The 26,458-nt window shown below is 38.7% G+C and overlaps 1 protein-coding gene across 1 annotated transcript in view; it reads right to left on the minus strand.

Annotated features, from left to right (window-relative positions):
* The window catches only part of BANK1 (B cell scaffold protein with ankyrin repeats 1), a 134,511-nt gene that overhangs the window by 16,278 nt on the left and 91,775 nt on the right, over positions 1-26,458 (minus strand). Inside the window, 3 exon segments of the mRNA XM_032686684.1 lie at positions 679-957; positions 3,742-4,044; positions 6,135-6,231. Of these exon segments, the coding sequence (XP_032542575.1) occupies positions 679-957; positions 3,742-4,044; positions 6,135-6,231 (679 nt within the window).

Here is a 26,458-nt window from a genome sequence, read left to right on the forward strand (position 1 = left end):
GATTTTGGGACTGAAACAGAGATCTCTGCAGTAAGTTCCCTGAATTCTTTTTGTTACTTTGAAATTTGGCTTCAGTCTGAATTGGAATGCAAAGATACCTGAAATCCCTTCCAGCCTTATATTTCCATGAATAAGCTCAAAAACGTTCCCCAGTTTTCATAGTAATGGTAAAAGGACATAATCCTTCCTGCCAGAAATATAAATGATCCTACCTAGAAACGGTGGCCAATTCTAGCATTTTGTATTGGAGAAAGGATATTTGGAAGAGGAATTCTCACACAGGTATTTCTCCCTACTGTTCTTATCAGAAAAAAAAAAAGACTGAAATTTCTCTCTTAGAATTAAGTAAAATCATTTCAGTAAAGAAACCAAAAGGCAATTGCTAGAACAGTTACACTCACAGCTAGCCCAGTGATTCTTAATTTTCCCTCATATTCTCATAATTTTTTAAAAGCTAAATAAAAATTGCAATACTATCTGACATGTGAACTGAAAATTAACATTACTCAGAGATGTTCTCAGCTCATTTGAAGGGTGAGAATAGGTTGACCGAAACAAACAATGTGTTGGTTTGAAGGTAACCGAACAGGGATCTTAGTCTTTTAGAAAATGTAATTCATCAAACAGAAGAGATGTCTGCATTCTGCTAGAAGATATCAACAAAGTAACAGTGCTCACCTTGCGCTATATAGGGCGTGTTCTCCTCTCTGACCAGTGAACATGTGGGACGAGGGGCAGGGGCTGGCGGCCTGTTCGCGATAAAGGACCCGCAATGTTTCCTCTTCTCCTCCACCTCACCCCCTATGAAATCATACACAGATTCCTCCAGTTTCACAGCAGTGTATGGGTGTTCCTCCTCGCTGTCTTCCTCGCATGTATCTTGGTCTTCTCTGTAGCACCCTGTTTTGAGTCCACCACCATGTTCTCTTTTGTTCTGGTCCATCACAAAACTCCTCTCTGAAAAAGGAAGAAATTGTGTTGTATGTAAAGGGTAAAGAAAGGAGATTAGGACTTAGCTTAAATCTTTAAGTTTCCTAAAGTAATTCAGAGACCTAATTTCACTTCTAAACTGAAATGCTCTGATTTTCAGAGGCTTCTGATCATGTAACAGTAGAGAGAATGTCCCGAAGGAATAATTACAACTTCAGGGACTCCTCCTGATTTCACACCAGATTATCAAACATAGATTCTTAGCTGTTAGCCACAAAATAAATGGACTTATTTAAAGAAATACGGAGTGCCACAGTTGCTCTCACAAACATGTTGTTTCATGGTGAAGCCAAGTAAGTGGTACCTGTGGCCCTCGGCATTTTGGAAAACATTTTGTTTCTTACTTGTTGCAATAATTACTTAAGAACTGAAACTCATTTTAGAAAATGTTGGATTTTGTCTTTCCTACATCTTCAATGTCCCACATGGTTTTGAGGGCTTTACTAAGATGTGCTGTAGGCCAAGGTCAAAAAAAAAATAAATCCATCCCCTTACAGTGTAGATAAAATTTATGACCTCTTATAATCTGTGTTAAGACTACCCAAATACCTCCGCTCCAATACCTGCAAATGCCTCTCTGTACTCCTTGTATTTCATATATTTCATAGTACAACTACTTAGAACTTGCTTTCCTTTAGCTTGTACATTTTACAGCATTAAAAGGCATTAATGAGTTTCCCGATACCTGGGCTTGCTTTGATTTGTCTTTAAAATCCCCACAAACTTCTAAGAGTTACGTTACTGAAGCTGGTGTTCCCATAAATGTTTATAACCTCCTTGTGATGATTACCCATCTTTCCTGCAAAAACAGTAGACCTGCCTGGAATTCTTGTACTGACTCATTTTTTCCTTGTGTTGTAATTTACTGCCTGTACATATGTGGATCTGCTAAACTAGGCTGTGGTCACTACTGGTGTTTTCAATCGTTTGGCTGCTATTTAAAGAATGATCTATTTATGGGTCCAGAAGAGCTAAACAACCTTTTAAAGTGGGATACCTTTGTAAATGGGATGTATCATTTATAAATGGGATGTATTAATAATATGTAATATCAACATGTATTCTGACTAAGATATAAAAATGTTTTAAAACAACAAGTGGGATTAATATACCTGCCGTATTTAATATGAATATTTTGTTGCCGTGTCACTATACAAGTTCTGCTTCTTTCTCTGTAGGACATTCTTTTTTTTTAAACTCCCACAGGGGGCACTCTCAGGCCACTGCCAAAACACAGACTTGAAGAAAAGGGGACTTGCCTTTGAAGTACTCCACAGCAACTCCTAAAGCAAGCGGCTCACTGCGAATACACAGCAATGACTCATTAGAGCTCCTCTTTGAAAGCAAGCATCATCCTCATTTAGAGGAATTCTGATAACTCATTCCCCAATCATGTTTTATGGCTAAACATAGGAAAATTCAGAGCATGTTTTAAATGAACTCTTCACACAGGAGTATTTTCAGATGAACTCTGCTTTACCAGGACAGGATTCGGCACAGGACAGTACAAAGCCAGGAAACTTTCTTTGCTGGTACCCACATACAGACAGCTGGTGTTTGGCAGAGATGGTCACACTGATGGTATAGCCATGTAAGACCTATTCCAAGACAGGCATTTATATCAAACCTACACTAACAAATCCCGTGTGCCAAAACTGACCCCTCATTTATACACACATATAGCTTCAGTTGAGTATTTTGTGGGAAGCAAAACGTATTTTTAGCATTAATTTTATTCTGTCCCTCTTTCTCTTAGAATTCACTTATGGATTCCTGCATGTAGCCAGCTTTTTCTTGGACAGCAGAACACAGGAAAAATCCTACCTATAGCAGGCTATAAGACTAAAGAGCTATTTCTGTCTAATTATGTGAACTTCAGAGTGCTTGGTGATGGTAATTTAAGTCCCTAATAGGTTACATCACATTTGAAAACAGAGTTAACAGTTATAAGCAGTGGAGAAACTGAGAAGCAGTTTGTGTGCACACTTATCAGTAGTGTCCATAACAAATAAGAAGGGTTTTTTCCCCCCTATTTGAGTCTGGTATTTCAGCTTGGATTATTTTGCATACTTATTTTCTCAGTGAGAAAAATTGATGATCATCCCTTTTGAAACAGATGCAAATAGCATTTTGGGCTTCTCATCACTTTAACCAAACCCAACACAAAATTTTAGATTTTTACTCTGGGGAATAAGTATTAGAAAAAAAGATAAAAAAGGGAAAGCATTTAATTCACAGTCAGAATTTCTCCCTTTCTTTTCAATCTGCAACACAATATAGCTTTTTACTTCTAACTAACTGTAACATTAGCTAAAATATAAGAAAATACTACATTACTTCTCTCTACATGGTCACTTTCTATTAATTCTACCTGTGAAATTCCAAGCTATATTAAATCAGGATAGTATTTAATGCTTTAAAATGGTAAATACTTAAGGCAACTTGACAAAAATACAAGCTCAATCTTTTGTTTCAAGCCTCTCTTGTAAATCCAGTGCATTATTTGGCAGCTCTCTGAAACAGGCATAGTTAGGAAAACATGAACCCAACAGCCCATACCAATGTATTACCCGCAGACCTGGTCATGAACATCTTGATGCAGCAAAGCATATGCACATGTTTGCTTTGCAGCATTAGGGCCATACTGCCTAGCTACTCTGTTAGAAGTGATCATATGTAATCTCTGCAACAGCACATAGTCTGCACTTGCACATGTTTGTATCTGGGCTTATTTTCCTCCCAAGACTGTACCTTGTGATTTGTGCAGATTGTCCTGTCTTAGGATGCCAGGCAGATTTCGAGGGGGAGGAGGGGGTGGCCTCTTACAGAGAAAGCAATCTCTTCTGTTCTCTTTGAGATCATCCTGTATGTTGGCATACAAATCGTCAGGACTGTTGTGAAAGCTATATGATTCTTCCTCTTCTTGATCTTCATGTTCTGTCTCCTCTCCGCTGTCTCTTACATCATCTTTCTTTTCCTCATCCACTTCAGCTTTGTGTTGGCATCTCGATCCAATTCCATATTGATCTCCTGGGTTCTGCTTGGCTTTTAATACTAAAGAATGCATTATTTCATTTAAAATTTGCCATCTGGAAACATTTCCTGTTTCAAGGATTCCCACAGAAGCAACACAATGGCTAATAAAACTTTTATGAACTGATACAGTAGAAAAGCTGTCAAATACATACTGCCAGTGAACAGCTTTTTAAATATTTATCAAATGAACAGTGGAAGTTTTCATTGTACCTTGCTACTCTGATACATGCCATCTTCGTGCGTGCAATGTTAAACTCTTCTAGAGCTGCTGTCAGAATGAAATCACATACACTTTCCTTGCCTGCATAATTTGTATTACTTGATTTTCAGTGCGGCACAGTGCAACACTTAACAAAATAAAGCCACAGTTCACATATCTGTGGTACTTGTTTTTACACAATGGGGTTTTGGGTGCTTTCTCCTTAAAATGAAATAAACATTGCCCATGAGAGACATGACTGTACACCTGTGGAGACAGAGTTCCTCTGCCCAGGTGGTCAAGAAGGCCAGTGGCATCCTGGCCTGTATCAGGAACAGTGTGGCCAGCAGGATGGGAAGTAATTCTTCCCCTGTACTCATCACTGGTGGGGCTGCACCTCGAGTACTGTGTCCAGTTCTAGGCCCCTCAGTTCAGGAAGGATGTTGTGGTCCTGGAGCATGTCCAAAGAAGAGCAACGAGGCTGGTGAAGGGACTGAAGCACAAGTCCTATGAGGAGTGGCTGAGGAGCTGTGGTTGTTTAGCCTAGAGAAAAGGAGGCTCAGGAGAGACTTCATCTCTCCCTACAACTACCTAACCTCTTCTTGAAGGCAACCAGCAACAGGCCAGGAGGACACAGCCTCAAGATGCATCAGGGCAGGTTTAGGTTGGACATTAAGAAGAAGTTCTACACAGAGTGACTGGGCACTAGAATGGGCTCCCCAGGGAGGTGGTGGAGTCACCATCCCTGGAGGTGTTTAAGAAAAGACCGGATATGGCACTTAAGTGTCATGGTCTAGTTGACAGGATGGTGTTGGATCATAGGTTGGACTTGATGATCTCAGAGGTCTTTTACAACCTAATTGATTCCACAATTCTGTGATTCTTTCTTTAGTGGTCCATGGACCACAGAACAAGAATACAGTGGAGGGATGTGAAAGTGTACATTTTAAACTGCTATGTACAGCATCAAAATTTTAGTAGTCAAGATCAGTAACATAATAGAGTAACTACACAAGTCCATCATCAGACTGTACTGAACCCTTGAGGTAGGTTTCCATTCTGCGTTATCCTTTGGTGATGTCTGCCTTTCACCAGTGACTCAAATGTGAGGTTAGGGCATTTAGTTGGCTAATGTGGCCAGCTGTTACAATTTGTTTTCTTCTTCCATGTGTCCACCCTGCAGTGTTCACATATACAGTGTGACAGAGACACTGGAAAACCTACCAGAGCTAACCTGTTTTTTTCCAGTGTCTATCATCCACCTATATGTGCTAAAGCAACCAGCCTAAATTTAGCAAATAAGAAACTTCCTTTTCATATGTATGAGATAGTTAAAAAGATAAAATTGTAAACAAGATAGAAAGAGAATAAAATTTAGCATTATAGATCCAGGATACTCTTAAGATATATGCAAAATATATGCTATCAGTAAATGCAAATAAGCAACTTTGCAGTTTTCAAGGGGAATGGATATGACCACAGATCATCAATAAGCTTGTCAACAATCTATGCTTAGAAATAGGAACATCAAGCTGCAAAACATCAACTGTCTGTGCCTCCATACAGGACTTCACTGCAGCTGTAGGCAGTGCCTCCCCTTATCTGAAGGCTGTTCTCTGAGAACTTGGAGAATTCAGCTGTTTTCAGGGTTCAGAGTAGAGATGATAAATTTCCAGAATTTACAAGGAGGTGTGGTTGCACTGAGATCTCTCTTACTGAGCGATAGCTTTGTTATCATAGCTGAATCCCCCAACTGCCTTCCCCTTCTCCTAGGACATCTGCCTTCCCTGGAAGTTGCAGTAACATGTGGAAGTTGAAAGTGTTAGAATTTGCCCTCTCTGTCCATAACTTCAAACGCTTAATACAGCACATACAAAACCCAATAAAACTGTCTAACAACATGACTTACTCATGGCTGGTTGAGTTTCCAAGCCTAACATAAGCTCATAAGTGTTACTGTCTTCTGCTTCCTCTCTGCAACTGGCGAAATTATTTGCTGCATTAATCTACAAAGAAAAATAAAGAAGAATATTTGTTTTAGTGACATCATCTCCTACCTTCACACTTTGCTACTGATATAATATTCAACATTCTACTAGGAGGAATGTGGAGACAGAAACATTGTGCATTTGCAACTATGTAATGATATACATGTTTTGGCAAATGGAACACATGTATCTCAATACATATAAAGGTTCTGCCATGAAATGATACCAAGTTTGCACAGCAAGGATTGACGCTAATTCATCTTTACCTAGCGGTGCACTGGGCTGTCCAGACAGTTCCCAAGGTTGCTCCCAGCTGTGAAGCACTCATAGATAATGAGAAAGATCAGTAACACAAAAACACGAAAGTCCATAGGACATGACTGAACAGCTCAAGGGTGCACACAGTGCAAGAAATCTCTGGAGAGCTCATTACAAACAGTTCCTGTATCCCAGCGGTTGGTACCAAAAGTCATGTGTGCACTGAAAAACCAGAAATGGGACTGCAAAGCATGTTAGCAGTTCTACCCAGTGACCAAATGTGATGAAGTGGTTTTCTGTTCCTCTAGAAAGTTACATTCACACAGCGCTATTCAAAATTAGCCTCAGGAGGGTCAGAACAATCAGTTTTCTAAAACATTATTAACGTATTTCTTCAAGCAGAAGAGATACTCTGCTCACCCACAGCAGCTAAAAGCAAACCTGTAATACAACAACAGACAGATTTGTTGTCTTAAAATACAGAACATACATTTGCTAATTGCTGATTTTCAGAAACAACTGGAATTTCAAAAGGTGATAGCCTTTTTTAAGAAACTTGATTCCCATGTAAATGGGATATGAAACTATCCTCCACAGACACAGTAGAGCCCTTAACAATTATTCAGGAATTTTGAATCACAAAACTCTGGGGGTTTGAATACACCAACCCCAAAGCAGGCAAGGAAACAGCATGGTCCATATATCATCCAGACTGCAAGATTAAGTACAGGCAGAATAGTGGACTGTGGACTTCACAGTCAAGAGGAAGAACTGATCTGTAGTTACACCATTCTGCACAGCACAGAAACTGATTCTCAGGAGCTCATGCCAGACTCAAGAAGTTTGTTCCTAGCATCCCGCTGTCTCCTGGCACCCACAACCATTGTCTCAGGGACAGAGTTCTTGCTGCATGAAAGAGGAAAAAATTTTGAGAAATAGAGAGTTTTTTTGTGGAACTGAGAATGCCTTCTTTCTAGAAGCTCTTGTACACAGCCACTTCATGAATACCAGTCTGGAGACGGAGCAGCCATCAGACTGCACAACAGGTGCCTCCCTGGCCTGCTTTGCTGCTCTAAGAATACACCTGGATCCCTACACAGCTATGCTTGCTTCCAACAATAAAGTATTAATCTCTGCCTTCTGTGCCCATACAACGTGTGCATCAGTGAGAGAATCCTGTTTTTCTTGAACTTCCCCATAATTTCTCTGGTTCCTCTATACTTTGCAGAAACAGGATACATCTTAAAAGCCCCAAAGTTAGAGCTTTTCAGAATATTTAATTTCAAAATATTTAGGCCTGCATGTGTTAAATGTAAGTGTACGTTGTGAGAATAAATAAGGTCTAATAAATAAATATGTTTCCTGTGAAGAGAGGACGTGTGTAGAAGAAATCAAGCAAGGAGAGCTCTAGACATATTAAGTTCTCCTGCTATGGCACTGGAGTAACACGTCAGAGAAAATCTTTCAAAGTCTCCACTTTTATCTTTGTAAACATGAAGTACTCATGGATATACAGTTGGTAGAATGAAGTCAAAAGGGTAAGTGGAAGAAACAAATGGCATTTGTTGATTTTCTTCAACACACTTCTCAGCTGAAGGAAACCTGGTGACTCACAGAAAAACAATAGAATAGATATGATTAATATGCATTTTTGAAACTTCAATGTTTCAAAAGACTGAAGGTCAGCCACCCTGGAAGCTTATAATGGCTCTACTGACAGTGCTGAATCTTTGGGAATTCAGGATGCAATTTAGAAGTTTAGCCCCTGACTACACTTTCTAAAAGTCTCCAGGACCTGTGAGACACAGAAAAGCTGAACAGATGGAAACAGTCTTTAACTAAATATGGTTACACTAGAAAAAAAATTCTGTATAATGCAAATTAATGACAGAAATCTCCTCTGACACTGGGTATGATGACACCGTGCATCTGAAAACAGTGTAGTGTCTCCAAAGGCGGTCCTTATTTAAGAATGCAAACCAACATAGCTAAATCAGAACAATGCCATGGCTCAGCTTGCAAACCTTGCCATGATGCCCTGAACAAATACCCATTACTTTTAGGACTTTTATATGGGCTGGGTCATGTAACTTGAATGTAACAGCATAGTTAGCATGATGTTTCTACATTTAGGGTGTTGAGTACAACTCATGCACAGACCTGAACTTCCAAGTCATTTGAGCCTGTTAGACTGAAAATGGGTCTTTGATTTATACTGAGATTTCTTATGGCTGTCAAGTCACCTTCCAAAGGAAGAACTAGCTTCATTGGGAACCAGTATTACAATAAAAAAGGTATAAAAGAAAGGGCTCTGAGTTTTTGAAATTAGTTTGTGAATTGAGAAAATAATTTCCTTACCTCAGCATGCAACGAGAATGTTGGGATGAACTGAAAGTCCTCTGAGAGACTGATGAGGTTTCGAGTTCTGAGACTAAATGCCATCTCTCAACATCAAAAAGTAGATACTTAATTTTCTTTCAGTTATGTATTTTAACTGTCTTGATTAACTGTCTTTCAAAAAGGTCAAGTTTTTGAATAGCTTCAAAGCTGTCCCTCATAAGAGGGACAAAGCCTGAATTGATTTATCTCAGTTATTTACTCAGGAATTCATTATCAAAGTTATTATTACCCATCTTGTCAGCATTTCTTACAATGCTCTTCTGAAAAGCCATCTTTTTAAGGCACGTTTTCAAAAGATTTTCTCCTTGTTATACAAAGGATTTTCCTATCCCTCAAAGTATTTTCCTCCAATGACTCTGCACTGAGACAGAATCATCCCCTTTGGCAAGGGCCCACACCATTGAAATTGGGTATGTTGTACCTTCTTGTATAGTCAGGAGTGAAACTGAAGAATTCAGAGGAATTTAACCCACCGGTGATACTTAGATATGGCAAGAGTTAGATATGGCAAGAGTGAAAAGCACCTGGACATTGTATTTAATTTATAAACACATACTCACAGATAAATATATCAATCACAGCTCACATTAATCCTTATGTATAAGATGTAAACGGATTTATCTAAAAATATATCTGTACCCTATATTCCTAGAAACAAAGTAAGACAGGACTACTGATGGCACATTGCTCAACAGCTTTCAAAAATCAGATCTTCATGCTTAAATTGGGTCTGGGATAATGCTTAGAGTAATAATACATTAATTCATACGATTCTTATGTGCTTTATTGTTTTCCAGTTGTCCATTAGTTGTTCTTTTCTTTCATTAAATTGGCCCTTAGTAAGTTGAAGTTCCACTGTATATATATATATCTTTTTACGCTGAATAATTACATGCCTTGTGAGTTTAAATTCAGACTTACATCTCTATTTCATCTTATTGTACTGGTATTTTTTTAAAAAAATTAAATGTATGTAACAAAGCCTTTTGTGTCTCTGCTGTACTTTGGAAACTCATGCTGTCACCTACTTCCTCAGTTTTTCTGGATTGCAGCAATTAGGAAAATTGATGGAGAAAGTCCTTATCATTGCTTGTAAAATTCTCATTGAACCCTTTGACAAGACACTCTCTTCAGTTAGGGTGGAATTAAAAAAGATATCCTCTGCTTCAGGATGGAGTGATGCATTTTTATCCTGTGTAAAAAGTGTCTGAAGAACATCATGTGTTCCTTCCTCAAGACAAGATTTTGTCTCCTGAAAGTTAGTGCATTATTGCCTGAGGTAGGCAATGCCCTTCTCCTTTTCCATACAAATTATCTTCACTGTAGCCAGTATTTCAAGTAGGAGAGTACAAAAAAGGCAGCTCCCTGCAGTCAGTCTCACAAAGCCCGTAATTTATACGATTACTGCTGGCCACATCTAGATTTTAATTCCAATCTTAATTCAATTTTAACACTTCAGTCAGTCCATCTGCCTAATGGTTTTCTTCATCAAGCCTTTTTCTGGGAGAGACGAGACTTCAAACACTAGATTAAACTGAAGGTGCTGCCTTTAATTTGTTTAGGACAAAGACAATTTGATCTTCTTCTGGACTTCAGGGCATTTCCAGCTGCCTGTTGGATAGCATTCAGGCTTGCTATTAGACATCTTAAAAACACTGTGCAGTCACACTAAGGCCTGTTCTTTCAGAGCTGATACAGATTTGGTTGTCTGATTTGTTTATAACACATCACCACAGCATTCCTTCTTATCCCGCTCCCAAAGTTCGCAGTTCTTCCAAGAGACGCACTGCTTGTTCATCTGTCTCCCACTATTCTGTAGCTCAGCATTTCAGATCACAGGACAGGCATGGTCGTCCTAAAGACACAGCTTAGGCAGCCTCTTCTGACCGCTAAGCAACAAGATAACATTGCCAGTCACCTGGAGTTGAACCTGTGCTGAACATCAGAAAACATCAGTTTCTGATGTTCAGCACTGACTTCTTTGAAATGCACCAGTCTGAAAGACTCCAACAGCTGCCCTCTCCCTCTGCTAACCTGGAGCCCTGATTCTCCTGGACTCTGAAAACAAGCAGTCAGATGCTGGTTAAAGCTATCCCAGTCTACGTGGACTTGCCAGAAAGGCTACAAGAGTATGCAGAGTCCAGGTGCAAGTACAGCAGTGCTTTTAAAATTATTTGATACCAGCTCTGGACGTACATGGATGCCTTTGTCTCTGGAGCCAGTGCCTCCTACAGAAAAGCAGTATAAAACCAAGAGGACATGGTCTCATTTGCCCTTTTTCTTTCAGCACCTTGTCTTTATTTTTTCTCTTCAGTGCAGACCTCAATATGTCATACTGTTCTTTCTGAAAAGTGAAATCAACAGCTTTGGAAACCTAGAAGTAGATGTGAACTGTGAACACTTCAAAACTTCATGTAACTGGATAACAGTATGTCCATTCAGAAATCACTTCACTGGATCATGGAATTTGAAAAACCTTTCTATTCTTTGAATTTCTAATAGGGTACTGAATAGTACAGGAACCAGGACAACACTAATTAATAAGCCTTTCCATTTTGACTATGAATCACCGAAAACTAGCCTTATAAAAACATTTCTTATTCTTTCTGGTTTCTTTTGTTAGTTGCATTTCATTTTGTGCCTTAGTCTTTCTCACAGTATCCTTAAGTGCCTGTGCTACAATTCTGACTTCGACCTTAGTAACCTGATACAGTTTCTACTTCCTATGGACTTTATTCTCCTATTTGGGGTTGTTTTACACTCTTTCAACCTTTCTTTCACAATGAGGTAGGTATGCACTTTGATATGCTTTTCTTTGAAATCTGCTGCTATTATGTTGTTATTTTTCATTCCCATCATAGAAACTGTATATAATAATATATCTTAGATTGCTCTCACCAAGGTTACCCTGTCTGGACAACCTCAATGATTTCCTCTTCTTTATTTACAGAGAAAAGAGTCTTCTAGCTATTTCCTTCACCTTAAATGTTAAAATCTTACCAATGCATTGAAAAACCTATTGGATAATGTTTCCCACTGTATTCCTTTCCAGGCACATGTTGGTGATCTGGACCTCAGAGCAAGCCTATGTGCTGGTACACAAGCTGTTTCCCCTTTGTTTCCTGGACAAGTTATACTCTTTCATAAAAATCGTATAAATTATTCCACCATCTACCTATTAGACAAATATTGCCAGTTTGGTCACATAAAAGAACTGTATCCTTATCTTAACACACCTAAGATTTTTGAGCACTAGCCTACTTTCCCCTATTATTTCTTTAGGCTAAAAATCGCCACCCCTTCCCATTTTGCAGACAACACAAATCACTATTGATCATCATTCCAGATTCTGGAAAAGGGACATAGCATAAGCAACCTAAGTCTCAATTTGAGAACAATAAGACTTAATACGATCATGAGAAGTTCTCATGAGGTATGTGTTTTACCTATTCAATTCAAAGTACTGGCATGAACACCAAAAGAAAATATGCTGGCTTCCTTCTGAAAAAGTATGCTGGATTCTTCTAGAGAAGGTCAACTTGCAAAAAAAACCAAACCACCAAACTGAAACAAAACAAATCAACAACAAAACCAAAAAAACCCCCACAAAACAACCCTCCCTCTCAAAAAACCAACCACCATAACCAAATCCCAAAACCTGCAAACAAACAACCCCCCAGTTCCTACAACCTCTCTAATGCAAAGTGGAAAGTCTCTTCCAGATAATTTAAAGAGAAAACCACAAACCTGTTTTTCAGTAATTTCATGGCCTTTTCCATGTGACTGTTTGATGTAATGGAAACCTTACTGATCTTTTCACAAACTGCACAACTGAAAACCAGGACTGCCTCTGATAAAAAAACTCACAGAAAAAGCTCAGCTGATCTTCCCATAAAATCTACTTTCATGTATGCTGTGAAGATATAGAAATAGATTAAATATAATACAGAATACTGCCATACTTTGAATTCTATGCCCTATGTTGGTATTTCCGATCTCAGGAGCAGAAAAATATTCCATCAGTTCCTGTTTCATTACTGAATCATTTTTTGGTTTTGGCCCTAACATGCTCATTTGGAAACTCAGCTCTTTTTCTTACTTAGCATTAAAGCATCAATATAATATATTCTTTAGCCCTACACTTCTTCCAAGTGCTTTCCACACAGCCAACTTTGCTTTTTAACATTAGCTGGTTTTGGGTGGGTGACACATTCACATTTCATGTAGAAAGGACTTAAATTCTGTAAAAGCAGGACTAGATTCCTACTTCTTTAAGTACTACCAGAATAACAATTTTAAGGTTAGTTTTATGGAGCACTTCAGGGTATTTTCTGATGGACAAACACTGTGACTTTGGTGACAATGAAGACAGATTCACCTTCCAGTGAAAACTTATATTGGGGTGAATGTGGAGAGTCCTTCCCAAAATAAAGGGCTATCCTGACCTACTCTCTTCCATCTGCCCCAGAAGGCAGCAGCCACAATAAAACACCACTTTCCTCTGTTGCTAGATATCAAATGGCATACTTGACAGGTTATTTATTTCCACAGGAGGTGAACTGTGCTGGCAAAACCAAAAGCCCAAGCTGGGTGCCTCTCAGGGGGAGGGGTCTTCTCCTGTGCTCTGAAGGCTTTATTAACCAGAGGGCTTCACTGCACTTTTGGCTGACATGGATACAGACATCAGCAGGCAGAAATTACAGAGGTGGGACACTTGCATTGCTTAACAGACTGCAACCATAACTAGAGTATCCTCTCACTGGGAGTGAACTTAAGCAGAGAGGAAAACAGGATGTAAATAGGTAAGTCATCTCAGAACCTCAAGACAGAAAAAATTGATTTCCTTGGTTGGATGTTTCCTCTATTTCCTTGCCATAGGCATACAAGATTTTCTTTCTAATGTCCTTGCTTTCAGAGAAACTGGACTGAAACACAGCAGTTGGACCTTTTTTTCCAGCCCCAGGTGATTTGCTTGTACCATTCCTCAGACCTTGCCAGTACTGTCTGCTCAGAGTCTAGATGCCACAACTGAAGCAGAAGGGATATACTGCCATTTGGCATCATCTTCACAGTTTTTGCTTCTTTTGTCTCACCCTCGCTGTGGTCTAGCCTATACTATGCCCATTGTCACTGCTCTACCAGAGCTTTCCAGAATGCAAAGGTGAGAACTAGTACACCCTAGGAAATATTTTCCATTTGCACTCTCAGTACTTCATGAAATGCAAGCAGATGATTTGGCAAACACTTTTCTTTAATTCAGTTCCAGCTGTATCCCTGAGCCTAGTGACCAACCACTCCGGTTATAAAATTTTTCTAACTCTCAAGTCTGCATTAATTACTAATTTCACATATTCTACAATGTAAAATATTCATCAAAGTATTGGAAGTGTTTAAGTATTTATTACTCATTTTTCCCAGGGTCCTGTATAAGGACCTGGAGAAATGATTAAAAAAGCCAGCTTCATAAAATTGATTGCATGCATGAGGACAGATCCAACATTGCTGTTCATTAGCTTTATTAATGTCAAACACTTTTACTACCCTATTAGCTTGCTTGATAACTCATGCTTGCAAAAAAACATGAGAAAACACAGATTTCTCTAAAGTATGAGTGCAGTGAAACATTCAATACAGTGTTACAATCAAAGACAAAAACCACTTGGGAATCTAGCCTGGTTGTAAAGCTGGGCAGGTGGGAAGAAAAGTGGTGGAAAGAAGTTTTGTTGCACGTTCTGGTGTGCAATGCTGAAAGACAGCAGTTGAAAGCAGTGTGGGCTGAGCAGCCCAGAGGTTACATCCAGCCCTTGAAACACTTGAACTTGGCCTCCTGACCTAAGCAAGACTTGCCTTAAAAAAAAGCCAAGAACACCATGTATTATCCTACCAGTCAAAACTGCTGCTTCCTACTGCCTGCTCCCCATCTGTCAGGGCAAGCTGACTTGCAAGGCACTCCGCCTTCTCAAAGGCTGAGCCATCCCTGATGTACTCCATGTTGCTGGACAAGGTGGGCCCTCAGCTTTGTTCTCTGTGTCACCACAGATGAGAGGGTGTGTCACAGTGCCTAAGATCTACACCGCACCCTGGACTCGTGCACATCTCAGGCTATGCACAGGAGCTGCACATGCAGCATCACTGACCCAGAGAGATCAGCACGTCCAGCTCCCAGAAATGAGTTAGAAGACCCTTTTCTGCTCTACTTGTTCATAGGAAAAGTGAAAGGGGATCTTTTTCACTGATGCTGTTCAGTGCTATGTTTTCCATTATTTCCCTTCCAATTTCCTGTGTGTTATTGAGGCCTTGTGATATCAATACAAGATGACAGAATCCTCAGTGCCACTAATAACCATTAGCCAGCTGAGTGAGAGGCAACTGACCTAAACCTGTCTGTGCCACATCAGTCAGACTGCAAAAAGAACAGGTATTTAACCATAATTAACTGTATTTTTGAACAAAGCTGCTCATTCTAGGAACAAAAGGCAATGATTGCTCCATTACTCAAAATGACTCCTCAGAGTTGCAAGCAATCATAATTTATTGCTAACCCCTCATGTCTTTCTCATGCAACTGTTTACATCATGTGGCTTTTTATCAGATGTCTGGACATATTAAACACAGAAGTGTTGTTGCATCTTAAATACATGACCCCTACCCCCATTATGGCTTTAATATACATCCATTATGCCTTTAACTCCCAACAGTTTTAAGTATTCAAGGTCAGGATGGACAGAACTTTAAGCAACTTGATCTATCCTGCCTATGGCAGGGAGGGCAGATTAGATGATCTTTAAAATTCCCTTTGGACCCAAACTGTTCTCTGATTCTACCTCAACAGGACACACAACTTTCTTTCAAAGGCATGTTCCTGTTGTGTAAAACTGCAGCATTATCTTTGCCAGAGCACAGATTTCTCTTTCCGGGTCACAGGTGTGTGTATAATTGCTTTATTTATCTGTATGGATTACAGTTTAACTTGACACTTTCTACTTTGTTCATGTTAATTCAAATCAGGAGTATCACATTATCTAATGGACAAGCATACTTATGTGCTGATTAAACTAATCCTAACAAATTAGAACAAAAAACCCCACATACTAAATAAGGTAGAAAACCAAGCAAGGACACAGAATGGCAGTAAAAATAATACTGTGACATTTGACAATAATTTGTAAAATTCCCTCTGCAATATAATTTGTCAGAAGTCTCAACTGCTACCATATTTTCTGCAATAGAGAAATGTTAAAATTCTCATTCTAATGTGCTGAAAGTACATAAATGCACACAACTGCCAGAGATAGACGATTACACAGAATAAATGAGAAATTAAGTGCTCCACTGTCAAAGTCTGATGATTTTGTGATCAATTTGGAGCAAATGTATGACTGAAACAATGACCTGTACAGTATTAAGAAACTAACAAAACATCAATTAACACCCAACTTTGGGCTCAGATATTTTAGTAAGAGCAAAAGGAATTGTTTCATTTGAAAGAATGTATTGTAATCTTAAGCAATTTCCTTCTAGGCTCCCTTACTAAACAATTTCAGTTGCATATCTGCTTTAACTTCATTACAAGCAGATTTATTGCACTGCATATCAGCCAGCATCGCTGAAGTGATCCCTACTTGCATCATTATTCTGTGTAACTTCACACTTACTTTGTATGCCTGTCTATCAAATCACAGCAAACTTTCTGCAACTCTTTTTTTAACTCCTACTTTTCAATGAGTTTCTGGGGAAAAAAGTCCTTCCTTTGTGCAAATCACCACCATTGAGAAACAAACAATAAAAAAAAAATCAAACTAAGTAAAAACTCAGCATGTCGATAACTGTCCATTTGTTATTATACAGCCTTCATGACTGCGGCTTTGAGAGATAACCATTACTGCAAGAGAAACAAAAAGTTAACAGAACTTAATTTACTGGTATGTACAAAAATCTATTTTAAAAAATCAAATCATTGCAGCCTCCATTTGAAAAATTTGTGCTCGCTTTCCCTCTTCTAAGCATTTATGCTGTTCTCTAATCTAACTGCTGAGTATCAGGGGATTTTTCTTCTGAGCATTCAAAAATAAAATTTCTCCTCAGACTCATTTTAGCTCATTTCTCCTTTAATGACAATTCTTGTTACTTCGATTTTCACACACCCACACAACTTTTTGAAAGACTTTCAAATCTCGTAGAGTACTGATTTTGCTGAACAAAATATCCACTGCTGTTTGACAGGCTGTGTAATCATTGCAAACTCCACAAAAGCATTCCTATCTCTCACACAGGTTAATTTTTCAATTTAGCAGGGTAAGAATTTTTTCTTGCTTTTCTGATTTTTTTTTTTTCTGGGCAAAGCAATAACCATTCTCCAGAGTGTTTCTCTTTCACTTGATGACAATTACACTATTTGAACTTTCAGTGTAGTTACTAAATTACTACTCCCTTAGCAGATCAAGAGATAGACAGAGAGAGAATCACAGAATCGTTTAGGCTAGAAAAGACCTCCAAGATCATGAAGACCAACCACAGACATAACACTGCCAAGTCCCACTAAGCCCTGTCCCTAAGAGCTGTGGCAGCTTGCAGGACCAAAATCTGAACCAGTCTCCTTCCACCACAAATTGAAACAGGAATGTTCCACTCCTTTGCCAAGCCAGCACCTGCTGACCATTTGTCTGTTGAACTTTACAGTTATTAATTTTACTTCCTGCTTATTTCTTTAACATCTGGGAGATTTTGCTTTACGTTTGCTGAAATCAGTTCATTAAAATACTAATTTCAAGTGGTAATTAACTCCTGGTGGAACCAGCAGTAGCACTGATATGCTCTCAGCTGCAGGAGAGTTCACAGATGCTCAGGTCCCTGGGAAGTGGAAGTAGAAGATTCATTAAGTGACATTTAGGGTATGTGGATGCTGCGAGATGAAGGACCCATTGCATAAGGAGTCCCCATGGAAATCTGAACAGGCTTTATATAGATGTACTGGGTCTGGCTGTAAAGGAGTTAACTCTCTTTATAGCAGCCCATATGGTTCTGTGTTGTGGATTCGTCACTAAAACAGCGTTGATAATGCACCCATGTTTTGATTATTACTGAAGAATGCTGGTACAGCCTCAATATCTTCTCTTTTTGCTCCTCTGCCCCCTTCCAGGAAATAGGCTGAGGTGGGCAAGAAGCTGGGAGTGCCAATGGATATTCCATGCCATTTAATGTCATGCTCATTAATAGAAACAGGTGGAGGAAGATGAAGGTGAGCTTTTTGGCTTCCAAGGTGGCTACTTGAAGACTGGCTGGGCATGGGTCTACCTGTGAGAGGTGGTGAAAGATTTCCCTTGCTTCACTTGTTTTTTCCTCCTCTTTCCTTAACATACTAAACTGTATATGTCTTGCTTTTCTCTTCCTACCCTCTCTCTCATTCACTGGAGGTGGGGCAGAGGGGGTGAGTGGGCAGTTGTGTGGGTGCTTAGCTGGCTATGGTCAGCTCACCACACTAGATAAGTACAGCGCTGTATTAAAACTAGAACTACTGTTCCAAAACCTCTTGGGCTATGCCAGCTTTCAGTATAAGTCACCACACAGTGAAGGCTTCCTCCCATCAATTCACGACAGCTATCAAGAAGCTGCTGTCCAACTCAAAACTGTGCTGGCACAGCTTTGCCTAGAACCCTAGCACCTCTAAATCTCACTCAGTAATGGAACAAAAATGCTATACCCACTATAGAGATTCCTCATCTTAAAAGAGAGCATCTGCAGTACCTGATTGACCGATATGGAATAAGACAGAATTTTAGATCTCATACCTGTTTATTTCTGCTTTTGTTTCTCCTAGCTGGCACATATAAAAACTTTTGGTTTTAAAATCCAAACCAAGAAAAAGTCATTAGCTCTGAAAAGCTCTTTGATTCTCTTAGCAATAATGTGAGCAGGTAAGAATTTTGCCTTTATAAAACATAATTATGTTTTAGATGACCATAATATCATCTAGGCATGTGAAATGTTTCCGATATTGCAGTGGCATGGCAGCTAAATAACAGCTAGATACAAACACATCCAAAAGGGTAATGAGCTAGTGGAAGAGCAACGCTTGTGGAAAACTTAAGATTAGCACAACCGAACAGCTTATGCTTAAAAAGAAGAGTAAACAACTGGCCTTTAAGTAAGGTTTTGAGCCCCTGAAATAATCAGTAACTCTACCTGGAAGGAAAGGAAGAGGATGGAGAAGGCACTGAGTAAATACATCAACTGTGCCCACAGCCCAGGAAATTTTCAACCCTTTTCCATGTAATGAGGACAAACATGGTCTGGCTGAGCAAAAGAACATCCCGTCTTTCAGTATGGTTTGTTTCAAAGCCCTGTGCTCCAAGTTACTGAAAAGTATGCCATGGGCTGGAGTCAAAGACAGTTGCATTGATGCTACTGGCAGAACATTTATGATTTATCACTGGGCTCTAGATCTCCAGCATCAACACATTATTCCTCATTTTCTACTCTGCATCCTATGTATGCACTGCAGAGTGCTACCCTAACGTGATAAACAGCTGCTGCACTGTGCACCAGAACTACATTTTAGATGCCAATAGTCACAGTATTGTTTGTCATTTGAACTCAAGTCAGAAATTTCTAAGCTCTCTGGTGACTTCTGAGATTCAGCGCTCTTCTCCCCTGGATCCTGGTAAATGTCCAGAAATTTTTCTTTTTTACAGAAACCAGGAGGACTTTTGCTCTATCTAGCCAACTTTTAAAATACATTGAATTAAAGAGGAGTAGGACAAAGTGCCTAAATCTGTGAAATACCATGGTATTTCTAGAACATGTTCCACATACATGTGCTAAAACAGATAAAGGTTTTTATATTCAGGTTCTTAAAATCTTTGCATTCCTAAACAATAGTTAAGATAAAGAATGAGAAAAGCAGTTGAAATAGCAATTATTGTCTGTACTGCATTCAACTGTGTCAATTAAAAAACTACTATTCCCATGGCTGTGCATACACACACCAGCAAAAACTGTGTAGTGAAACACTTCTTCTGTGGGAAAACCCTAGTTCAGCATATGGTAATATTAGGCACTTTATGATAAACAAAAGCAGGAAAAAGTTAAAATATGATTTTCCCTCTGAAACATGTATCATGCAAATGACACACCTAATCCAGTAGATAGATAATTAGCCTTCACAGAATTTAGTTTTCACAGGCCAAGCAAGGTCCTTCTCTTATTTTTGCTTGACTCTAAATGTATCTAAACTTGGCTCATATATTTGCTTTCAGATTCAACTATTAGGAATTTGCAGCCAGTACTCTGGCCATTCTGCATTATTCTTTTAGTTCAGGTATATCTCATTATGTATTAACTGAAGGATGGTGATAGTTAAAGTAATAGAAAGCATATGAGCAAATGAGTAGTGACCTCTACACTATTGTGTTCAGACAAATCATTTCCCTTTAAGGTGCTTTGCTGCTTTCACATATTTCAGCAACAGTTTTTTTTATTTGATGGTTGTATATTTACTACTTTCAACCTCTAATCTATTATCTCAGAAATGCATCCTGCATGTACAGAAAATGGCTAAAAGAGACAAAAAGTCCAGTCTAATTTGGGTCCATTTTGCATACATCATGCAAACAATATGAAGTCCATTTTTCTGGCTTCTGACAATCCAGACCTCCAAACAGAGGAGAGAAGGTAGCAATATAGAAAAAGAATACCAAGCTAATTTTTAAAAAGTTAAACCAAGGTACCTGCAACTCAGGAAAACAAAATTCTTTTCAACGATCTGTTATGTCACGTAAAGTAACACTGTGCTTTGCTTGAATCTTTCTATCGTAGAATCACAGAATGGCCTGAGTTGGAAAGAACCTTAAAGATCATCTAGTTCCAAACCCTCTACCATAGGCAGGTATCAGGTCAGGCTGCTCAAAGCCCAATTCAACTAGTCTTGAACACTTTCAGGGATGTAGCATCCATAACTTCTCTGGGCAACCTGTTTCAGTGCCTCACCATCTTCACAGCAAAGAATTTTTTCCTAATATCTAATCTAAACCTGCCCTCTGTCAGTTTGAAGCCATTCCCCCTCGTCCTGTCACTACATGCTCTTCTAAATAGCCTCCCTCCATCTTTCTTGTAGGCTCCCTTCAGGTACTGGAAGGCTCCAATTTGGTCACCCTGAAGCCTTCTCTTTTTCCAGGCTGAACAGTCCCAATTCTTTTAGCCTTTCCTCATAGGAGAGATGCTCCATCCCTCTAAACATCTTGGTGACTATGAAGAGAAACTCCTGATATTTGAGTAAAAAATAATACAACATGAAATGCAAGTTAACAGATGTTACTGAAAGAAACAGAAGATTATTTGCCCTAATTTTATAAGGTATTTCTCTCTGAAATGCTCCCATATCTTAAAAAAAATATCCAGTCCTCTTAGCTTTGTTTGCTCTGTGAACAGCAACAAACAGAGAGTGAGCAGCCACTTGTTCTTTCACAATCTTTCCGAGAGTAGATCTATGTGATTTGTACCTGGGATCACATATACTTCAACTGTCTGTGACCTATTGGGAAACCTGATGTAGTATGTGGTCTATGCCCCTAGACAAAAAACATCCTACTTGACCTATAGTGATTCATTCCATCTTTACCACAGCCTGCTTCCAGCTGTAACTGCTTTCCATGTAACCTCCAGAAGTGCACACGCACACAGATATATATAGATATACAGAGATATATATGTATGTCACTTGCAGCACTGTATCATCTCAGAATTTTACATGAACAGATACAGGTTGAACAGCATAATGCACTGAATTGTATGCTATGCATCATAAAATCTGTCACAGCTGAGGAAAAGTTAAGCAAATATAAATGTTTTGCATAAATCTGAAAGAAATAGATTCCCTGACTGAAACACAATTAGTTGCTGTTCGCAGAAGGTAAACAGGTACCTGCTAAAAGCCATTAAAAATTACTTTGAATGGTATGACATGCATTGAGATCTACTTTTGCTTCAGGAGGGCAAGAACGACATACAGACAAAGAACTATGTAATTTCTGGTCTATGCAATTTCTGTTTAAAAAAGGGTGTAATAATTTTTCTTCTCGATTTTAGGGGTGGGGAACCAATCTAACTTGAGTGATCAGCCTGCTTTCATGCTAGTAACATCAGTATTAGAAAATGCTTAGCAAGCACAGCTCACTAAAACTGTATTTGACAGCCGTTCCAATGGCAGCTGCTACTAGATTAGACTTGATATGAATACGGATCTCAAATATTACCATTTCAGTGAACACTTTCAGTTCTCAAGACAAGAAAGAAGGAGTAAATTACAAAATAAGAGCCAGGGTGGAAAAAGACTATAAAGCAAGAGAGAAAAAGGGCAAAGAAACCTGTATTTGACATTCATGTGTAGTTTCCTACAGCATCATCTTATTTAATACCAGCAATGTTAGTCTACATCCATTACCTTCTCAGTCCCTTACATTTTTCTAATCCACAGTCAGGATCCAAAAGCTTAGTTACCGAGGATGATAATTCAGAGCAGCAGGCCAAGTTTTGCATTAGGCATACATACTTGCTGCATCAGAATAAAACAAGATGCTAATGAACTTGGGATGCAACGTGTTAGTGGACTTGGTTTCTTTCCTGCTCCCATCTCTCTTTCAGACACCTTGTAAGCCACTACTATCAATAATGCAATGCTATGTAACAGAAAAGCAATATAAGCAAACACTGGAGTTTCTACTAAGCAATTGGATTCTACCTTTTCACTTTAGTTTTTTTAAGGGAATTTCTGTTTTTTCCCTAACAGGATATATAGCGATTTTTAATTAACTCATTTCCCTTTTTCTCCTCTCCCCCCAGCACCACACAGAAAGTACCTATTGAGTGTAAAGACTGAGCAACTTTACAAGAGCTCAGGAGCTGGAAGGACCCCAGCAGCAGTCACTTACAAAAGGGGTCCCATTTTATTGTTTCCCCCGGGGCCTCTGCCAGTCATGCTTCACACACTTAGCTGCATGTGCATGCCGGGTAACTCTTGGGGCAGATCTTCATATGTAGTAAAACGTGTGCCAGCCTCAAAGGGACTGTAATATTTTACATGAAACTATACAGCCTATTTTTTTTGTCTTAATACATTTAACAGTGTAGGAAGAATGTCTGAATCTAAAGATCTATAAAATGCACCTATAAAAAGGGGTCCATGGCGGAAAAAAAGAGTTACAAATGGACTGCCACTGACAACTATCACTTCAAGGTCATTTGTCCCAACTGACCTTTTGTTAAATGTGGTTACCCCAGCAAGAAGGAATAAAAAAAAAGCCAAGGTAGAGATTGCACTGCATAACCTGTGGTCCATAGCACTCTGGCATTGTTTTTCACTTGAATGCTTGATGTCCTGCCTTGTCTTTTTGTTTCTCTGTTAAAGTGTAAATTCCCACTTATGGGAATTTAATAATGCATCTCAACTCTGACATGCAATTCCTGTGATGGGTAAATCTTGGATATTCATGTTTCACTGAACAAACTCATAGTATGTGTAATTTCATACAGATGCGTATGATGCTGAGAAAGTTTAGAAACTGAATTTATTGTGGATTTATTTTAAAATAAACTCTAATATTGAAGAGAGTTAATTGCCACAACAGGCAATTGTGAAACAATGAGGGTTAGAACTTCGCTGGTTCAGGAGGAATGAGTGAGTAGTGTGAATAGGAAACCTTAAAATTCAATATGTTTTCAAATTTAAAAGCTTAAGCTGAAACCATAAAGAGAAGACAAAGCTATTGCAGGGGAATTACAGTTTAAGGAATACGAAAACCAACATAACCCAGGTGTATTTCATACTGGCATTTCCATTCCTGCCTAAAATACTTGAAAGGTTTTTTTCTCTGAGTACTGCTTGAACTGTCGTGTTGATGAGTGCTGAGGAACCAAATAATAAAAAAATATATTTTTCTTGCTTGTTTTTTGACCTAAGGGGCAGGAGGGATACACAAGACTAAATATGTAGCTTTAACAAACTGGTTAAATATACCTAAACATTCCTAAAAAAATATAAAGTCGCATCATAGGTTAATACAAAACTTGCAATTTCTAGCCTGTCTCTACTTCAGCAGCAAGGCAGACATGATAGGATGACAGAAGAGAGACAGATGAACAAGGACTTTGGGGCCTGAGTCATGAATTCATTAACTTACTGCACTATGGAGCACCAGGCCCCAGCTAATTCATTCTGAATTAGCAAGCAGCAAAAGCCACACAGCAACAGAAATCATCAATACAGAAGACGCATGGCTTTGACCCTTGGTCATGCCTGCAGGTCATTGTTCCACGGGTAACTTGTTCACACTTCACACCTTAGAGTGGTTGCAGACTATGGCACTTGTACTTTAGAAAAGCTTAGATTAATAAATGAAAACAAGCTCATGAGTACTGAGCAGACCCCAGGTGATTTCATTATTTCTTTACCATAAACTCAAATGAGATGTTTCCCCTTCAGCACAGCAGATTCTACACTCAAACAGGTGCTTTGTATGACTGATGCAATGAAAATACCACAGGAATACAAACACTACTGACATTTTCCAGCAAATAGTTAAATTTTGAAACTTCACTAAAAACCATTTCACTAAAGATGATGGTGGTTTGGCACATCTGGAAGAAAGGGGAAAAGAACTGACATACAAGCAGATTCTCTTCTTGCTTCCCAAGATCTGTACATAAACTCACAAGCCCCCATCTTGCTGCCAAAAAGCGAATCACAGAACTGGACTCTATAGCCTAAGGGATGCACACCTTGTGTCATTTTCCCTTCTCATAAGAGAAGACAAAGTAGGAAACAAATAATAAAATCATACCTCCTTCCTGCACAGTTCAAGTTACACAGTTTTGGAAACCATGGGGTCCTTCGTAACCTTGGTTTGTCTTTGAAGTGAGCAAGCAGAAGAGGCAATAAAATGCTTAAGAGAAGGATGAGAGAACAGATGAACATACGCTACCAAACTCAGTGTCTAACAACAAATGATTCAACATAAGAGACTGAATTGAGGTTTTTATACATCAGCAGTCCTCCAGTGTAGAAATTCAATAGGATGGTTATTTATTGACTCAATTAAAATCCTAATAGATGAATGACAACCTTGTTTCTATGAGAAGGCATTGATGTTTCTCAAGGGAGGAAGTTTTAGTACTTCCTACTACTTTTACATTGTAGTAGACCAAGGAAATTGCCAAAGTTAACACAAAAGACTCATATTTGAGACTGAAAAGAAACGTTACCTGAAGAGATTAATTTAGGAAATATTATGGTATTCTTCATCATAACCCCTGTCCCCACACTGAAATAGCAACTATGACTCCTCAGCCTGATTCGGTGAAATACACAATTTAGAAGCTTTAGGGACAGCTTTCATTACATTTCTATATTTCACTTCATGTTCCTCTACATGTTTGTCTGTTTAACCAGTCAGGACACTCAGATTTTTCTTTTTTGCCAGTTTAACTTTTTGATTACCTTATATAATAAAACACTATCAATGTTCAAGACTCAAATGCCCAGTCTAGAAAAAATGTACAACTTCCAAATTGTTTTTGGTAATATAAGAAAAAAGTAGAAACCCGTGTACACTAGAGCTCTCCAGAACTCCAAAGTGTTGGCACACAAGTCCTTGTAGGATGTATATGAACAGGCTTTCGCTGAATTACAAGGTAAAAATTAATCAATCAGCTTAATTGTGTTCTATTTTCAGTAGCAAAGGTGTCACTGTTATCAACTGTTGCAATTTTTAAGACTTGATGATCCTTGTGAGTCCCTTCCAACATGGCATATTCTGTGATTCTGTGCAAAATGAAAGAGGGAGAGAGGGAGAAGGGAAAAGGAGAAGAGGGGAAGAGGAGGAGGGGAAGAGGGGGGGGGAAGGAGAAAGGAAAGAAGAAAGAAGAAGAAAAAGGAAAAAGGGAAAAGGAAAAAAGAAAAAAAAAGAAAGAAAAAAGAAAAAAAGAAAAAAAAAGGGAAAAGAAAAAATAGGAAAAGAAGAAAAAAGAAAAAAAGAATGCTTCTTCCTAAAGCTTTAAAGAATTTACCAGAAAAATATATATAGCCATGAAAAACAGACAAAATGAAACAGAGAGAGACAGAAAAGGAGAACAAGAAAGAAAGAGAAAGTAAGTAACAAAGCAGGAAAAAATAACATTCAAGTCAAGCTGATGGTTCAAACTTGGCATATTCTGTGATTCTGTGATAACAGTCAGAATATTATGCCTCCTCTTCAGGCAGTCTTAAGAGAAGATAACTCTAGTAAATTTAGCAAGTAAGGTAGTTCATGTTCTTCATACGAAAAGACAGTTTTGTTTGTACAGACATATGTGATATTTATGACACCACCTATGACACCTGTGGCTGAAGGTAAATTGTTGCTATGTTAGAAACAGCACTTGGAAAATGTAGCAGTTCCTTAAAAATCAGTGGAGCAGCACAGCCGTTTCCAGTTTTTTACACTTCACAGACCAATTTGCAGATAAGGCTTTTTTGTTCCTTTTGTGGGGTTCAAAAAGCAAAAAGAAATTGAGAGTATGTGGAGATAGCTGCAGTGACTCTTGGGAAAGAACTGGA

This window comes from Chiroxiphia lanceolata, chromosome 4 (assembly GCF_009829145.1).
Source record: "Chiroxiphia lanceolata isolate bChiLan1 chromosome 4, bChiLan1.pri, whole genome shotgun sequence".
In the NCBI taxonomy this organism is placed as follows: Eukaryota; Metazoa; Chordata; class Aves; order Passeriformes; family Pipridae; genus Chiroxiphia; species Chiroxiphia lanceolata.